The 20188-nt window shown below is 36.6% G+C and overlaps 1 protein-coding gene across 1 annotated transcript in view; it reads right to left on the bottom strand.

Moving 5' to 3' along the window:
• The window catches only part of EMCN (endomucin), a gene marked incomplete at both ends in the record, with an annotated part of 87439 nt that overhangs the window by 8141 nt on the left and 59110 nt on the right, over positions 1–20188 (bottom strand). Inside the window, 4 exons of the mRNA XM_079702085.1 lie at positions 3068–3163; positions 5004–5057; positions 5490–5582; positions 17273–17311. Coding sequence (XP_079558211.1) covers positions 3068–3163; positions 5004–5057; positions 5490–5582; positions 17273–17311 — 282 coding nt within the window. The remainder of the gene's footprint in view (positions 1–3067; positions 3164–5003; positions 5058–5489; positions 5583–17272; positions 17312–20188) is intronic.

Genomic DNA, 20188 nt, shown 5'->3' with positions numbered 1-20188 from the left:
TGAATCTTTATCCCTAGAATTTAATTCATGGCACGGTATGCTGTTCACCAACTAGATCTAACTTCATCTTCCCTACCATCAGTAGGGTTTTAACAACATTTAAAAATGCCCATTATAACTGTTATGTATGATATCACCTGTACTGCTCATAGCCCTGTTTCACAATGAGCAGATATTTTCTTGTTTGCCTGTTTTAATATTTTTTCTTAGAATACTGCAATATGGGTTCATTAGCAGATAGATGCATACCAGCAGACTACTTTCTGCATATATGCCACTGTTATTTGGGTTAAAGCTCACACTACTGTCAACATTATCCAGATAAGCTTAATTTCATACAGAAATCTCTGATTCATATTGGCTTCCAGAGAGCACAGTGGGTTTACGAATTTTCTGAACTTAATGAAGTCTCACCCACATACTTGAAGAGTGATTAACGCTGGGCATTTAATGGTGCTAATTTAATGATAACAATGCTGTTAATTCTGTTTGGAAAACAAAGTTGACAAGTAGATTTGGCTAATTGTACAATTGCCCAACTTGGTTATAAACTATTGCATGTCTTCAGAATAACTCTCCATAGTGGTAGGAATCTCATACCTTTTTTCTGAATGATCCAGTTCACCTATAAAGTCCCCTTTAATAGAAAGTGTCAACTTTTCAAATAACTTATTTGCAAATCTTCCTATGCAAAGCAGTTTTTCAGTACAGGGTATTTTTACTAATGGATTTAGCCCACACTTTTTTTTCCCTATCCTGTATACTCAACACCCACTGGCTTCAACTAGATTGGTTGAGTTCCCATAAAAGATAGGATTGGTGGTTTAGAAACTTAGAGAAATTAAACTGATTTATAAAAATGCTATTTCCCCTCTGGAAACTGAGTGAGGAAACATATTTCAGACTTTATTAAGAATTTTATTCACTAACTCCCAGAGGGAAAGACATTGATTTGTTTTCTTCTTATTTTACAGCAAGAGCTAAAATGGACACTGCTGTTTTCATATCACTACTTTCCCTTGCACTGTCCTGCTCAGGCTCCAAACTGTCCGCGCCCTGCACAGTCAGGGATTGGCCTCAGGAACAGCATTCATTAGTGTCCTGGGGGCACATTGTCCATGGGGTAAACAAAGAAGAGTGTGGCTCATAAAAATGATTCATTTTTACTTTTTAACAGTATATGAGACTTAGGTAGAGTTCTGTTAGTGAACTGTTTAGAATTAAAGTGAGGAAAGGAAAGGTTCTATTTTACTGAAAATTACAAAATTTAACTCAACAAGCGTATCATAAGTCTCTCTCTGCTATTTATTATGCACAATGCCATGTGAGTCATATGTAGTTTGTGACTTGGAGGGGTTGCCTGAAGTTATGGACTGAATGTTTGTGTCCCCTCAAAATTCATATGTTAAATCTTAATGCCCAATGTGATGGTATTAGGATGCTGGGCCTTTGGAAAGTGATTAGGTCATGAGGGCAGAGTCCTTAGGAATGGCTTAGTGCCCTTATAAAAGAGACCCCAGAGAATTCTCTTGTCCCTTCTGCGTCCCAAGAAGACGCAGGCAGATCTGAAAACCAGGAAGAGTGCACTCATCAGACGTCAAATCTGATGGTGTGTTGGTTGAACTTCTCAGCCTCGGGAACTGTGAGAAATAAATGTTTGTTGTTTAAGCCACCCAGTCTATGGCATTTTTGTTACAGCAGCCTAGACAGAATAAGATGTTTGACTTGCAGGGGGAGCAGGCTTATAGAGAAGTAACTATATTATAGTGTGATGAATACTATCATTAAATTCTGTGGAATTAGAAGTAATAGAACACTCCACTCTGCTTAAAGAGATGGGGTGTCAAAAAATATGGATTAAGTTTGTTTTTAAGCTAGATCCATATGGATAAGATGGAGATTAGGTGTGTTATAAAAGTTAAGGTGTGTTATAAAAGTTAAGCAGTGGGCTGGACATTCTAAGAGAAGGAATAACATGGATGAAGCAGAATACATGGCACTACATTATACAACCAGGAAGGTGTCTGACATGGAAAGATAGATTGAAGTTTAAGATAACATAGGTGAGTTCCTGGGAACTGGAGGGGGATTCAGTGGAAGCATGAACTAAAAAGAGAGCTCAAGTTCCTGGCACAGAAAAAAGACTGAATAAAGACCGAAAGAAATCTCAATAAAATCGGGACTTTAGTTAATAATGTATCAATTTCAGTCAATTAATTGTGACAAATAAACCATACTAACGTAAGATATTAATAATAAGGGCAGATGGGAACTCTCTACCTATCTTCACAACTTTTCTGTAAATCTAGATCTATCCTAAGGTTTAAAAGTTTATTTTAAAAAAGGCTTTAAAATGTAATGCCATTATGGGAATCATAAATATTCAAGAGGCAGGGAGAAGAAGATGAAGCAGCAAAAAGAAGAAAAAGAGTGAGGCTGTAAAAGAAGGCAGTGTCATTTTAAATGAAAGAAGAAAGACTTTCCAAAGCTAATGGAGAGATTAAGGAGGATAATAAAGAACTGTTAGACTAGAATCCCTCTAAAAATTGCAATAGGGTTCAATCCTGAGGAACTGATTCAATTAGCAGAACACACAGTTGTGGAAGACACCTTCATAGGAAGGAAGCCATGCCTCCCAGGAGGGACGTAAGTCACAAAACACTCTTCTTGAAATTATGGGTCCCAAAGTGAAATTCTTAGCGATACTTCCCTTTATTCTCTGTTATATGGAAATGGAACAAATCTTCGCTATAGCTAACACATGTCATTTCATGCCTTCTTTACTACCATATTCCCCTGACTGCCCACAAAACTAGGGCTTTTTCATTTTAAAAAAGTGTCCATATTAGGTATTATCTGCCATTAGTAGCTAATTTCTACTCCTTACCTTCACCAGTATTCAATGGATTTCTATGCCCCTTTCCCTCTACCTCTGTGATCAAGCAATACAGCAGTTTGTTTCTGTGTATGATTCCTCTCTCCTCTTAAGAGTTTAAATTCAAGTTTAGACTGAGCATGTATATTCTCCTTTTAGGAAAACAAAATGAAACAAAACACTGTTACCTACCTGGGTCTGTCTTCCAGCACATTCGATACAAACCCACCAAAGCAAAGACTGAAAGTGTTATTGCAATCAAAGCAATAACCACAGGCAAAATAATACCTAAAAAGTATTGGAGACATTGTCAGTTAGAGTGGCTATTGAATTTCACAACAAATAGTTCATGAACTGAGGGAAAGCATGTATGCTTCCTTTCTTCTTTAAACATCATTCTATTTAAAAGAAGTTTTTTTTTAAGCAAAGAAGATAATTATCTGATTCCTGGGTTTTGCCCTAGTTGTCATTTCTGATGTATCCACTTGATGTCAGTCTTGTAGCCTTTCTGAAATGAAACTCCAAACCTAAGGAAGACAGTTCCCACTTTCCTGGTGACTGAAGGAATGAGGAGATGGGAGACTGGCCAGGCAGAAGCTGTCCCCTATGGTCAGAACCATATTCACACTTTATATTCTTTACTACTTTATAGTGAAGTTACTAATACATAGCTTGGATGAAGGCAGTCAGAAGGCACAAACTTCCAATTATAAGATAAATAAGCACTAGGGTTTTAATGTATAACATGATAAATAGAATTAACTCTGTTGTATGTTACATAGGAAAGTTGTTAAGAGAGCAAGTCCCCAGAGTTCTCATCACAAGAAAAAAAATTTTTCTATGTCTTTAATTTTGTATCCATATGAGGTGATGGATGTTCACTAACTTATTGTGATAAGTTTCATGATGTATGTAAGTCAAATCATTATGCTGTACACCTAAAACTTATGCAGTGCTGTATGTCAATTATATCTCAATAAAACTGGAAGAAAAAGAAATATATATCCTCTTCTCGTTCTAGTGGAAACGCTCTATTCATAAAGCTGGCTTCTTAAAAAAAACACTAATATCTTTCTGTAAAATTATCTTAGGACTAAAAAGGCATACAATAACATAAGTGGATATAGATGGATATCATGGTGGAACAATATGGTCCAAGAAAGATAAGCATGTGTGTATTTGTGAATGTCTGCTTGGGGGAGTGGTGTTGCTACAGTAAACTAGGGTGAGTTTTTCCTGTTCTCATTAAAAGAAGGGCTTTGCTGTTTGTTTGTTTTAGCATCTGCCTTCTTTTCTGATGGTCATTTCCCAGGTTAAAACAAGAGTGAAGAAAGGAAAAAGCTGTCATAGGGATATAAGTAGAGATATAGATGTTATAGTTACTATTTAGTTAGGTGTTCTCATCTGCTGGCATATGTCCTCCTTATATTTACCGGGGGGTTGAGAATAGCTAGGCGATTCATTTGTAGGGTGGGTTACACTCCACTGTTATGGTTAAATATTTGTTTTAAGTAAGTTCTGCTGGGTTCATATTAGACCTTACATGAGATCATTAGTGCCTCCCAAAATGAAGATGGCATGAATCAGCAGCTCAGTAAAGGCAATACTGACTTATTGAATGGAATGACTTTACCTAAACCTAAGATAATCTTTTATCATCACAGCTTCATATATATTCATCTTATTCTTAATTTTCAGGGAAATTAATGAATATTCTCTATTCAGTCCTAGCATAAACAGTGGCTGACATATATATGTTTTTGCTAAAATGTAACTTTTCTTAAAAGGCCATTTTTAACATTAAGATAAAGTTTTGTAAAGGTGAAAATTCATTTTTATGGAGATCTCTGCCCATGCACTTTGGCTTATCAGAGATTAGTCCCATCAATTCACTTTGACCCCTGGTGGTAGCTGCTTAGCACTAAGGTAAGAAAAAAAAATCCCCAAAGTGTATGTATTAAAACCAGACTCAATGGGAGGAAACTTTCAATTATATAGGATTATAATGGGATTGCAGGTTCAGTAAAGTTGAGAAAAGGCTGTCTATAGTTGAGTCCCTTCCCTTATTGGTAACATTCAAACCTTCTGCAGTTCTACTGCCTTGAACGAAGATGCACGTATTACTCACTGGAATAGGAGGGGCTGGGTGAAGAAGAGCTTGCATTTTTTGCGTTCTCAGTGCCTATTATTTTAAGAAAGAAAAAAAGTCACCTTTGGTTAATGTGTGCCAATTCTCACAATCCTCCCCCCCCACCTCCCCACTCCCCGTTTAGGTGAGCCTCTGTGATTTATAGGTATGAGTCTTGGAGTGAAAACATTTTATCTCATTCTGAAAGAGTTCTGTCTTATGACTCAAGATCGGTAGGGAGTTAATGTATACAATCTGATGAGTTTGGACACATGCATATACCCATGAAACCACCCCCACAATCAAGGTAATAGACAGAGTCATCACCTCCAAAAGTTTCCTCGTGTGCCCTCCCTCTTTTGAGGATGTGCAGCTTTGTTGTGTATAAGTTATACCTCAATAAGCTGTTTTTTAAATTGGTGAGGTTTTCTTGGTGAGAAAGGGTCAGGCGAAGCAAGCTTCCACTCATACACACAGAAGTCATACCTTGAGACTGGGAGATGTTTTCCAGAACTGTTACTGATACTGAGGATAATGTAGGGCTTCTGGAAGGCGATGCATCTGGTTGTAGAGTGTTAACTGTAGGAAAATGATAAATGTAGCGTCAGATGATAGTATTTGCTCTTCTGACTGGATTTCTTTGCAGATTCAAACAATTTGCATTTCTGATGATCTGTAAAAAACTGCTTGTTGTTGAATAATGGGATACATACAATTATACATTAAATCACGAGTTCATTCTATCTCCTCCTGTAGAGATGATTAAATTTGGAATGAGAAAACTTGGGTGTTAGTCTTATATCTTCAAGAACTGGCCAAAAATACTTGAGCAAGTTTCTCATCTTAGGCTACAGACTGTATCACCTACTGCATGAAGTTCTGTATCCCATAAGAATGCAAATCAATGCAAAAGCATTAATCACATTTTAGATATTACAACTTTGAGTGATAGTGATTTTTTTCACTATAAATACTTAAAATGGACATAAGTACACAGGACTTCAGATTTTATAATGTTTCTTAGTGGTCAAAGAGAAAGATTGCAATTGAGACTTTGGTTGGAAGAACTGGGGGAAAAAATAATAGAAGATCCCTTCATTTTTATCTCAGCAGTGATTTACACTTGTATGCCTTTTCTAGAGTAACTGCTGCTTGGACGCATTTCCACCACTGTCCATGCTCTTTTTACCATGGCAAATGTTAATTTTAAATTGATTATTATTATTTGTTTGCATAAGTCAACATTTGCCATCTTTAGTCAGAAGGACTAAAACAAAAAAATAATAAATAAAAATTTATTATTCAAAACTCATAAATCTCAATAAATTTCAAGGAAACATAGATAATTATATGTTTTATAAGTGTACAACGTTTATTCTTGTGAATCTGTAATAAAATGTAATTTGTATTTTGAACATTTTTTGAAAAATAATTCTTTTTCTTGAAATATGAAGTAATATCTTTTAATCACACCTGTTTGCCTTGTCTCTACACTGAATTGCAAGCTCCTGGAGTGTGAGGGCAGTAATTCCCACCATCCACCACACGAAGCTCTGACCACTGTGGGTATGCAGTAAGATGTAGCTGACTGCTTGAATAAACTAAGAGGCACCTCTTACAATTATGGCCCCCTTAAGAGTGTGAAGGCCATGCATAATTGCATGAAAGAAATTGATATTGCCTATGACTGCCTTGGATCTTTCCCTCTTTGTCACCCACAGCCCAGCATGCACTGCATGCTTATGCATTTTTGACATTTGTGGGGGGAGAATAATGTTAAGAGTCTGTTCTTGCCAGGCAAGAGATCTGTGGGAGGAAGCTAGATATATGCCCGTAAGAACAAAGAAAAATGTCAGGCTCGTGCACTGAGCAGGCAGAAAAAGGAATCTTAAATACAAGAGTGGGAACTAGCTCAAACCTTGGTACTTAGTTGCTTTTTCCAGTGTCAAGTGTTCTAGTGAGGATGAATGGTCTTTTGGTTGTGTTGGTAGAGAATGAGATGGCTGATTAAATAACCAATGGCATTAATTCCCCTGGGATTTCCCAAGGGTTAATTTTCAAGACTCCACATTCTACCTTATTACCTTCTCATAGACAGGCTAGGTGGCGGCTACAGTTCTGAGTATAATCTATCTGGTTCAGATGAAACTCCAAGCTTTCCTCCTTAAAAGGTTAAAACGTGTTGACTGTCCAGTGCCATTATTGCTAATGATCCACAGGGAGGCAATAGAATTAACCCTTCTTAAAAGAGGATTCGTTGGCTCCTTGAACAAAGACTTATTTTTTTTCTTTTAACCGCAAACTTTAGTTAATAAATCATTTCTGAAACCAGCACACACGCACACACATACACACATACACACACTTCACCTCTATTACATTGAATGATTTCTGGTGTCTTCTAGTCTCTTTTACTTCATTTTAAAAAATAATAGTCATGACCCACTAATGGGAATTAACTTACAGTTTGAGAAACCCTGTCCATTAGCGTGATCATATTGATGAAATTACAGGTCTTGGCTGAATTCATAAATTGTGAGTTTAATGTAATTCTTCCTGCAATTAAGATGGAGCCATGGTATGTTCAGAGCTTATGATTTCTGTGGATTTCATTGAGACTCTATTATGCCACGTTACTACTAAAGCGGCATCGGCAGAGGAGGTACAGGAGAGGTACAGTGGATGGTTGAGAGCATGATTCTGAAGACTGAGTACGCGGGCTCAAATCTGACTCTAGCACTTATTTGCTGTGGAATCTTAGGCAAGGCACTTAAACTCTTTGTGTCTGAGTTTCCACTTCTACAAATGGTGATTATAATTTTTCTACATCATAGTGTTGTGAAAATTAAATGAGTAAAAATAAATTTAAATTGCTTAGAAGTGTTGATACTGATATGTTTATAATATATATAATTGCTATAAAATTATGTTAATTTATATTATATTAATATATTACTTTATAATAATATCCTATTGTTATATTGTGATTAGGCACCTACAGAGTTGTGTCTTTCAACCAAAGTCAATTTATCTAATTTTCTCAGATATTCTAAGTGTAAAGCTATATGACTCTTCAGACACTTACATGTTTTCAGAAGCTTCTTTGCTCTAGTCAGGAACTGGAGAAACTGGAGTATATGGTGTTCTTAGATGACATCAGTTTGCTCTTAGACCTTGACTTTTGGTGATTGTAATGATTATTGAATTGCAGATATGCTATGCTATGACTTAAATTTAGTTTGCAAACTTCAGGCCAGAAATCGGAGCAGGCTGTTTGAGGCAGAGACCTCAGAATAAAGTCTTTTGTAATAAAGAGACTTGCAGAACCAAGTCTATTGTAATAATGTATACCCAAATTTACCCTATGGATTAGTCTCCAAAATTTACAAACAGCTCATGAGGCTTAATATCCTCAAAACAAACAACCCAATCAAAAAATGGGCAGAAGACCTAGACAGACAATTCTCCAAAGAAGACATACAGATGGCCAAAAGGCACATGAAAAGATGGTCAACATCACTAATTATTAGAGAAATGCAAATCAAAACTACAATGAGGTATCACTTCACACCAGTTAGAATGACTATCATCAAAAAATCCACAAACAATAAATGCTGGAGAGGGTGTGGAGAGAAGGGAACCCTCCTACACTCTTGGTGGGAATGTGAATTGGTACAGCCACTATGGAGAACAGTATGGAGGTTCCTTAAAAAACTACAAATAGAGCTACTATGTGACCATGCAGTCCCACTCTTGGGCATATATGTGGAGAAAAACATGGTCCAAAAGGATACATGCACCCCAATGTTCATTGCAGCACTGTTTACAATAGCCAAGACATGGAAGCAACCTAAATGCCCCTCGATAGAGGAATACATAAAGAAGATGTGGTATGTATACACACACACACACACACACACACACACACACACACACACAGTGGAATATTACTCAGCCATTAAAAAGAATGAAAACAATGCCATTCACAGCAACATGGAGGGACCTAGAGATTCTCATACTGAGTGAAGTAAGTCAGACAGAGAAAGAGAAATATCGTGATATCCCTTATATGCGGAATCTAAAAAGAAATGATACAAATGAACTTATTTACAAAACAGAAACAGACTCACAGACTTAGAGAATGAACTTATGGTTACCGGGGGGGGAAAATGGGGAGAAGGGATAGTCAGTGAGTTTGGGATCGACATGTACACACTGCTATATTTAAAATGGATAACCAACAAGGGCCTACTGTATGGCACAGGGAACTCTGCTCAATGTTATGTGGCAGCCTGGATGGGAGGGGAGTTTGGGAGAGAATGGATACATGTATATGTATGGCTGAGTCCCTTTGCTGTGCACCTGAAACTATCACAACATTGTTAATTGGTTATACTCCAATATAAAGTAAAAAGTTAAAAAAAAAACAAATTTACCCTATTGCCATCTGACAGTGGAATACATTTGGCTCTTGCTGTAAACCAATTACTAGGTAAATCATTGGAAGTTTTAAAGACAGAAGACCTTATTGATGTCCCAGGGTACCTCTGGTGGTTATGAGAATGCACCTCATGGAAGGCGAACTACAGTGTAATTGACTGAGGTTCCCCACCTGCTCTCTGAATTCCATCATTGTGTTTGTGCTGATGCCATACCTCCTGCAGGCTGCTCCCAGCCAGTGATTGAGCCTGGCAAGTATATGAAAGCAGGTCTGCTCCTGGGAACCATGGGTTTCTCTGAGGAGGGACTTGAGCTGGAGGAGTCCCTGACGGCCTTCTCAAACCTTCCTTAAAGGAAGGCATAACATACACAGATATTAACAGGAGAAAAAGTGTGAGAGGCAGTAAGGGATAAAATATTCTAGTGTGAGAAAGAAAATAAAACTGTGTGTTCTATTTTCATTTCACCATGTTTCCTATACTTCTTTTTGATATTTGCGCATTTGATATGTGTTTGAGGGGCTAAATTCAATTGAACAGAATGCTTATTCATTTTTTTCATTATTTATAAATAATTGGAACTGGTCTCTAACTGCAGTTTGATGGATTCATGTCTCACTTTTAAAAAAAACTTTCCAGCATTTGTCACAATAACTCATTCACTCCTCCTTCACACATTTTCTTCATGTGGCTCCAGTAGAGCACACACTGCTGGTTTTTCTCCTACCTTATGTCTTATTCTTCTCAGTCTCCTTGGCTGGTTTCATCTCTTCTTCCTGACTCAGTTTTGGAGGGCCCCAAAATGTAGTCCTTTGTCCTCATCTCTAACTACACTAATTTCATTGGTGATTTCAGTCAATTTCAAGGTTTAAATAGAATATCAGTGCAAATGATCTCCTAATTTATACTTCCAGCCTAGACCTCTTTCCTAAATTTCAGATTCGTAATAATGGCAAATAATAAAAATCTGAAACTCAACATGTCCAAACTTGAATTTCTGCTCAATCTGAAGCCTTTCTATCTTAGCTGATGGCAGATATTCCTTCCAATTGCTCAGGCAAAAAGCCTCAGAGTTATTTTTGATTCATCTCTTTCTATACTATTCCAAATGCAATCATCAAGAATATCTATAGGCTCCACCTCCAAAATATATTTGGAATTCAGAGATTGCATGCCACCCTATGACCCTATGACCACACTGGTCCAAGCTACCATCATTTCTCTCCTCGAAAATTTGCAAAAGATAATCTTGCTTCACTTGACAGTCTCTCCTCAGCAATCAGAGTTATACTTATAAAACATGAGTCAGATCATGTCACCCCTCTGTTCAAAATCCTCAGTGTTTTTCCATTCCACTTACAGAAAAGTCACAGTCCTTGAAATAGCCCACCAAATCTTAGTTAATCTGCCTGGTATATCCCCTGCCTTTCTCCCTGCCCTGTTTCTTTAACACACCAGTCCTCTCCTCAAGTTGTAGCTCTGTTTAGATGCTCTTCCCCCACGTATTAGGTGGCTCACTTCCTTCTTGTGTTTTCTCAAACCTATTTTATGACTTATCTTGACCACTTTTTCAATACTGAAAATGGTCCCCACCTCTCTGGCACTCATAATCCCTCCCTTCTACACTGTTCTACATCTTCTCTTTCTCATAGCACTTATCACCTCCCACCTTGCTTTATAACTTGGTGAATTAATATGTGTATTGATTATAGTTCGTCTATACTTATACTAGAATATAAGATCTCTAGGGCAAGGATCTTTATTTTGCTCACTGATATTTCCCAAGCGCTAGAGCAGTGTGTACAAGTAGCGACCATAAGTTTTGCTGAATGGACAAACAAATTTTTTGGCAGCAGACGTGACTACTGTTGAGGAGGAAGTGAATCCATGTGTTTTCCTTTTTTGCCTTAATATTAGGATGGGTACTTATTTAAAATCATTCTCATTAATTTTTTTCATTCATTCTGAAGTAATAGAAAAAAATAGACACCTACTCTGGGTCCAACAGTAGATGCTGAAGGAAATACAGCAGAGTACATGAGATAGTTATTTCATTTAAGGAGCTCTCACAGGGAAGGTGAACAGCACAAAGTTGATAGATGTGAAAAAAAAAAACCCAGCATGTCAGGGATTAAAATAAGAGATACCATGTTATTGTTAATTGAATTTTACTTATAAATTAATTCTTAACAGAAAGAATTAGAGGTGCTTAAGCAATGATATAGGCCATAAGATGAATAAAATAAAAATGAGAAATCAGAACAAAAGAAAATGGAAGAAAAAAATAAGCTCCTTCTAAGAGTTAATACCAAGCATCAATACGGTTGCTGGTGTTGGCCATAAGAATTGATTCTGAGCATCCTGACACTCGGGAAAGGGAGCATGGTTTACTCTAGGCTTTCATTATCAGAGTGGAAAATGATCTATTATATAAGTAAGTGGCACATCAGCGGTCCAGTCAATAAATGCTATGAGTATGGTTGGTTCCATTCTCTGTTTTGGGAGGGGAATATGCTGGTATGATCCCTGAGGTCTCTTCTAGCTTTAAGATTTAGATTCTTGTCAGGGTTCCTTTCCACTCAGATTTTGTCATAGGTATTCTGCATTTTCACTTTTAACGGGATCCCCTCATCTACTTAATGGGCAAAATGACAAAAGGAAACTTTTCTGCCTTCACATGATAAAAATTAATTTCTGCTCTCATCAGACCTGAACTTTCTGACCTAGTTGTACACTTCAAGCTATGCAAAAGCAATTTTTATCCCAAAGTTCTTTCACTTTGCTTTGGGCCATCAACATAACTAACCAGAAGTAATAGCATCCTCTAACCCAGGAATAACTGTGACTAGAGATTTGTTTACTTTAGGTAACTCTGTAGAAATATATGTTGAAGAAGGAGAGCATATTTTTCTTTTGTGATTTAATATAAATAGTTATTAATTTCCAGAAAATTATATACAATGCACAAAGAATGAATGGGGCACTGTGCTAATTACTTCCATATGTGCTAACTCACCTTATTCTTAAACATTTTTATTATGGCTTTAAAGATGAGAGATACTGTGGCTCAGAGAGATAAGGTAACATGTCTGACAATAAGTAGAAGGGCTAAGACATAAGCCAAGTATGACTCAAAACCCTATCTGTTTCCTTTCCATTATGCCATGCAACCAACAGATTTCAAGTGAGTTGAGTCCGTCTTACTTGTTAATGGTATCATTATCAATGAGACCAGTGAAATTTTTTTCTCAGCATTCTGAAAGTTTTAGAATGTTCTCATCTCTCTCCCAAAATATATACATCATCTTACCTTAAATTCACAATTTGGATAGTATGACCTGAAAACACTGAGAAGCTTTTCAATATGTAACTCTTCCTGTGCCATATGCTTTCTGAGAATGGGAGCATAAGCGATCCAAAACACGGACATGAAAATATTAAAAAGGATTTTATTTTCAAGTTATGGGTCACTATGTGCCAGGCATTGTTCTAAGTGTTTTACACTCACTATTGTATTAATAATATTTGCATTTTATAAAGTGGAAACTGAAGCCCAGAGAGTTTAAATAATTTGCCCAAAGTCACACAGAGCTGGGGTTTGAATGCAAACTCTAGACTCTGTTCAGTCAACCAAAATTCTGTGCTGCCTAAGCTGAAGCTCCTCAGTCGGAATGAGTTCTAAGTGCATGCCTCTTATTTTTGTTACATGAAATATTATCTATTTCAATTTCAGCTCCAATCGAGAAGGTATTCTTCCTACCAAGGCAAACTAAACACCTCTGTCCTTCAATAGGCCAAACCAGACTCTGCATATACATACAAGCAGACAGAATTATTCCTAGTGTATTAAATAAAGCACATTGTAGAGCTCATTGGAAGAGCTCACACCCTTAGCAATATCATTGAAATGTGTTTGTTCTTAAAGTGAGTGTTGGCTAGCTAATCAGTTGAGACTGTGAGTTTTTATGACCTTTCAGTGTAGACTAGAGAGCCACAAGAACAGGGCCAAGCACTTCTTAGAGAGTTATCAGATCCCTGAACTAGAGGAGAACCCAAATAGCCATACCTAGATTCATAGATTCATACAATTTCCTAAGTGGAAGTTTATGCCAGACCCTATCGCATAAATATTGATATATTTTTCATTCCATAACTGAATTATTTTATTCTCAACTTATTTTCAAACAGCATAAAATTTCCAAGTTAATAAAAACAACTCTGGATATCACTTCGCTATGGGTATATTTCTAGTTTGAGTGCGTATCAAGATTCTGTCATTCAAAGTTCAAACATTCAGGTAAGTAATCCTCTGTATAAAAATAATTCATGCTTCACATTATATGAATTCTGAGAGATGAGTAACCAATCCCAGGCATTACATAAGATGTCAAGCATAATGAATGAATCAAGACAGAGCATCCTCCTTTCCAAAGGCCAATAATCAGTTTTGATGGGACTTTTGTCTGTACTGGCTTCTGATTTTCCATTAAAATTCATGTCTACGATACAACTGAGGTCCTGAAACACAGTTGAGAAAGTAAAGAAGACGGGTACAATGAGAACTTTCACAAGCTGTGCTGGTGACAATGAGAATGTTGCTGTGGTGATTAGTTTTATGTGTCAACTAGACTTGGCCATGGGGTTCTCAGATATTTAGTCAAGCATTATTCTGGTTGTGCCTGTGAATGTGTTTTTGGATGAGATTAACATTCAGATCAGTAGATTGAGTGAAATAGATTACCCTCCATTAGGGTGGCTCTTATCCAATCAGTTGAAGGCCTGTATAGAACAGAAAGGCTCCCTGGAGTAAGAAGAACTCTTTCTGCCAGATTGCCTTGAGCTGGGATATCAGTGTTTTCTTGCCTTTGAACTGAGATATCGACTCTTCTTGGGTCTTGAACTTGCCAGCTTTCAGACTGGAACTTACACCGTTTGCTCTCCTGGTCCTCAGCCCTTTGGACTGGGACTAGAAGTATACCATCCATTCTCCTACCTTTCCAGACCTCTAGTTTGCCAACTGAGATCTTAGGACTTTTCAGACTCTGTAATGCATGAGCCAATTCTTTATAATCAATCTCTTTATAGATTTCCATGCATATATACAAACACACACATATATATATATATATATATATATATTCTTTTTGTTCTGTTTCTCTGGAAAACCCTGACAAATATAGTTGTATTTTCAGAAAGTTAACGGAAGATGATTTATTCCTTTCCCAATACTCTGAGGCATATTGTTCCATTTTTCTCTGGAGCTGAGGTCTCTTATCAAAGAAATCAAGAGGTTCATTTTCAAGGACAAGTTATTAGCTCTGCCTGTCTGTGAGAAAATGATAAGGCTAAAGAAAAGTGAATTCTATCATTGCTTTAAATTGTTGTAATGGCCACATGATGGCTGCGTATATCTCTGGGGAATAAATAGTCTTTCATCACTTTTTAGTGGGTCTTTCTATCTCCTCATTAGCTCTGAATTCAGAGCTAAATTTTTCATGAACCCCTTCCTCATCTTTCTTAAAATGCTTTTTCCCACCCAATGTATACCACAACAGCTAAAGGGGAAAACAATCTCTTCCTCCTCTGATCTTAACATAAGGTTATCTGAGGCTCATCTATGACACATCACTTTATACCGACATGACTGCTGGAGTTATTATAGTTATTTATAATATTGACTAGTCTTTGGTAACCCTTAATGGCAGGCTCCACATAACACTCAAACTCTTAGCTAGCGTTATGTGTGATGGAACAGAACAAATATTTATTGAATGCCTCAGTTAGTGGTGATTGATTGAATATACCATTCTGTATATTTGGCAGGGGATTATACAAAATTTGGAGTCTCACCAGGTATGTTACAGTGGTCAGGTGAAGTTTGACTTTCCCACATGCTTTAGATATTGGGCATGAATTCCTCATGCTTAGCATTGGTAAACTCAGTTGTCCATTCATACTACCTTTGCTCTGTTGAATGGAATGAATGGACATGTCTTCTGACTTTGATCATTTCCATCTAACTATGACTATCTTTTATCTTTATTACATAAAATTGAATGTCATATCTTTGTACAATTGCTTATAATTCACATTTTATATATAGTTGCCGTACTTATCCTGAATTCCAAAAAAAGATCCTACATAAAACAATCAACAATTTCAACAAGAGAGTGGTAAAAACATAATTTTTCAAGAAAATTAAAGTCAGATGCATAATCTGAAAGAAAATATCAAACATGAGAACTCAGTATGTTCTAGTCAAAAACTAAATGTATATTTAGCTCATATTTATGGAAGGAAGCAGTACTAATAATTCTGTGGTCAAGAAGTCTACCTCAACTTTACCTAAAAGAGAAATGTTAATTATTTTAAGGAAGATGCCTCTCCTTGATCATATGGGTGAATATTTGTGAATTTTTTTGAGTGTATCTGGATTTAGTCTTTAGCCAAAACATACATCTGAAGTTTGAGACTGACTTTTCTACAGCTGATAGAATCAGCCTCATTTCTTTCTAGTCTGCTATTCAAATCAATGGTTTGTCTATTATTTGTTTTAGGAGAATTAGTTTCTATAATTCAAAATTAAAGTCTAAATGGGCTTTTTATTACATTTAAAAATCAATTATAGCTAAAGTTGGCATTGTGTTAATACCATTATTTCAAACAAAATAAAAGATGCTTCAGTCTCCCCTTAAAATGAGCTGACACTTTGTCAGCTTCCCAATTGTCTTTCACCTGTAACTTCTCCTTGATAACCAGTCCATGAAGCAGGGGGACAGGACTTCTCCAGAACAGTGCAAAGCATCAGCCAACGTAAAGCTACGCTCTTTGCCTGGATGTAGTATTTTTATGCTTTGTTTTGCTTTGTTTCTCCCAATGTTTTTTTCTGTTGCATTTCTAGACTATGTAGATGGAAATAAGAATAAAAAATATGGTGATAAGGTGAAATAGAGTTAACAATATAAAAATAACTTCTTTATTCATTTGATGTATTATGTAGAAGATAAATAATGAAAAGTTAAAAGCATAATAATTTCCATTTCTAATTCTTTGAAAGTAGACTATGATGATTATTTAGGACATTTGCTGTGAAAATGTTATCAGAGTCACTTATAATTTTCATGGCTTTATTTTTCCAATTTTTAAAAAATTTACATGATCTTACAAGTTTACTTCATGTATTTCTCATTTTATATATACCAAAGGTGGTTATTACTGAGAACCTAAGAGATTTGTCATTTATATAAATACCAGGTAGGATGTAGGAAGACAAAAAAATCCCCCAAACAATTATAATTTCAAAACAATAGGAAGATTCAACATTATCATTTTCCTCTGCCCAATAATCTTTTTCAATTTCTGCTGCTCCATCATCCAGAATTTATTCAGTTTAAAACTAATGATGGCAAAGCATGAGCACTTCTTGAAGTGATAACATTTTAGGCTGTTAACTGTGGTTTATAACATCATCTCTTTGGATGCCAGGACCAGGCTTTGTTAGAAAGTAGAGAAGACAGCAAACACACACTCTATACTTCTGAGAGAGGGCAAGCTGACCACATAAACAGACCAGGAACAGAGGAAAATTCCACAGGCTTTATGCATTTACCAGAACTGGTTCCACTCATCCCAGCCCCAGAGCACTGAGGCACATCATTGTATATTCTCCGGGACTGCATTTTTTTTAACACAAGGTTTCCTAAATATTTTAGTTGCCACGTAATGTTTTCCTTTGTGCTATTTCACCCTGTCCTCAGACCGATTGATCTACTTTGTCTCTTTCTTGGGATTTTACCCAGGAATATTTTCAGAGAAAGAAAATTAACTTACCTGGTGTTTCTGTGGCTTTGATTGAACTCTGAATCTCAGCTTTAGAGGAAAGAAAAGAAAATTGCTAAAATTAAATGTTGAATATCAAATGTACTCTCACAGTTGTTTCAGGTGGTAAATAGATATAGATCTTAGCTCATTTCTGATTTACTTTTATCAAATCATAAAATCAAGAGGCTTCCTGATTAGAAGAAACCTCAGAGCAGGGGTCAGCCAAATTTTTCTTAAAGGGCCAAATAGTATTTTAAGCTTTGTGGGTCATAAGTCTCTAGTGACTATTCAACTTTGCCATTGTAGTGTGAATGCAGCTATACAGAATACCTAAAGAATATATATGGCTGTATTCCCATTAAACTTTATTTACAAAAACAGGTGTGGGTCTGGATTGGCCTGTGAGCTGTATTTTGCTGAATCCTCTTTTGGAGCACCTAGTACAGCCCCACATCTTGAATACGCCTAGATAAGCCAGACAACTACAGAAATTTTGGTAGGCACTTCATGAGTGGCACTGCCATGTGTCATATTCCTACTAAGATATTGTGCATCTCCTGACCTGAGGAAGATTCAGAATGGTTCATACAGATTCCTCTGAAACCTAGGGAATTCCTCTAAAGTAAATATAGCTCAGAAGAGCTTCTACAAATAAAATCACCTGAGAAAATTATAATCAAAGATCACTTCAACAACTTGGAGTGTGTGCACCATGAACCAAGATTTGCCAAACGAAAAAATATAGAAAAAATTTGAAACAAATAGAAGCCCAGTAATGATAGTTTAAAAATATTCACTTGCTTCCTTTGTATTTTCACTTGACTGTCTCACCAGCATCTTAAATTTAACATGCCCGAAACAGAACTCTTTTTTATTGAAGTATAGTTGATTTATAATGTTGTGTTAATATCAGGTGTACAGCACAGTGATAGTAATTCAGTTTATATATATATATAATATATATATATAATATATATATATTATATATATATATATTCTTTTTCAGATTTTTCCCCTTATATGTTATTACAAAATATTGACTATAATTCCCTGTGCTATATAGTAAGTCCCTGTTGGTTGTCTATTTTACATACAGTAATATGTATATGTTAATCCCAAACTCCTAATTTATCTCCCTCACTTCCCCTTTGGTAGCCATAAGTTTGTTCTCTATGTCTGTGGCTCTATTCCTGTGGGTCTATTCCTGTAAATAAGTTCATCTGTATCTTTTTGTTTTAGATTCCACATATAAGCAATAGTATAATATTAGACTTCCATGTCTCACTTACTTCACTTAGCATGATAATCTCTAGGTCTATCCATGTTGCTGCAAATGGCATTATTTCATTCTTTTTTATGGCTGAGTAATATTCCATTGTATCTATATACCACATCTTCTTTATCCATTCATAACTCTTGACTAGAATCCTCAAACCCACCTCCCCCCTCACCATCTTAGATCAAAGCATGGTACAATTGTCTCCCAGGTGCACAAGCCAAAAACTAGTGGCCTTTCTTATTCACTTCTTTTTCTCACCCCATCAGCTCTAGCTTCAAAATATATTCCAAATATGTCTCACCATTCAATCAAATACTGTTCATCTAGCACCTATATCTGTCCCCTTGGTACCTGCAATAACCACCTAGAAAACTCTTTTGGAATTTGAATTTGGCTGCTCCAAGAATAAGGAGTTATTCTTCTCCTCAGTGCAGCTGGCAGTTCTTCAGAGCACGTGGCTCCTGCCTTCCTCCTCAATTCACTCCAGCTGTTTCACCCTGCTGGGCATCTCTGTGGTAGATCAACGTCCCAGGGCTCCTCCTGCCTCCGGGGTCCCTGCTTGCTCTTCTCTAGCCTCAGTGCTGCCCTCTCAGGTCTACACTGGCTCCTTCCCACCCTTCACGACTCTGCTCAGGTTCCACCACTCAGAGAAGTCTTCTCCAACCACCTTATCTAACGTTGTACACCTCATTTCCCTCCACGCTAGTCCACCACTCTGCCTCATCTGCTCAACAGTCCTTTTAGCACTCCAGGGCATTGATTTTTTAAAAATTTGTTTGTTGTTAGTTAGAATGTAACTCCAGGAGGACAGGATTTCTTGTTTTACTCAGAGCTGTAATCGCAGAGCCTACTACCAGGTCTCTGGTAAAAAGATAAGGAATGAACGAATAACAATAGAAAGTAATAATTATAAAACTAATTCTACCTCTTTGAATTCAATTTTTAAGAGAAAATGAATGCCTTACTTAATATTCCTGCTTGGATAATTATAGCTACTATTTTTCAAGCAACTCTTATGATCAGTTCCATATATTAATTGCTGATGTCTACAAGAAAGACGTTATTATTTCCATTTTGCAGATTTGCAAATATTAGTTGAAAGCAGTGAAACTGCTTTCTCAAAGGGAGGACCGTGATTATAATTCAGGTCTGTTGGTTCTAAGGTCCATTCTCTTTTACTCAAAGAGACAGCTTTTCCTTCCACTAAACCGTTCTGAGTGGAAAGCTTATGTAATTAATTCCTACTTTTGATAACTAGTTAAAATACTTTTGAACATGGCATAATGTTGTATTTGAAAGTTGCAGTTAAAATATTTATCAGCTGCCAGAGGATTAGAATACAAATGAAATCAAAACCTTTTGTTCCTCCTGCTTTTAATATCAGGTCATAACCTTCTTGCTGATAGACTTTACAGAGAATGAAAAAATTTTAAACTCATATCAGACAAAACCTTCTGACTATCCTTTTTTGCATTTTCTTCATCCTTCAAAAATGCATAATGAGAGAATGGACTTGGGGACACAGGGAGGGGAAATGGTAAGCTGGGACCAAGTGAGAGAGTGGCATGGACATATATACACTACCAGTTGTAAAATGGATAGCTAGTGGGAAGCAGCTGCATAGCACAGGGAGATTAGCTCAGTGC

This window comes from Hyperoodon ampullatus, assembly GCF_949752795.1.
Source record: "Hyperoodon ampullatus genome assembly, chromosome: 1".
In the NCBI taxonomy this organism is placed as follows: Eukaryota; Metazoa; Chordata; class Mammalia; order Artiodactyla; family Ziphiidae; genus Hyperoodon; species Hyperoodon ampullatus.
Note: the sequence above shows the minus strand (reverse complement) of the source record. Positions and strands in the feature narration are given on the sequence as shown.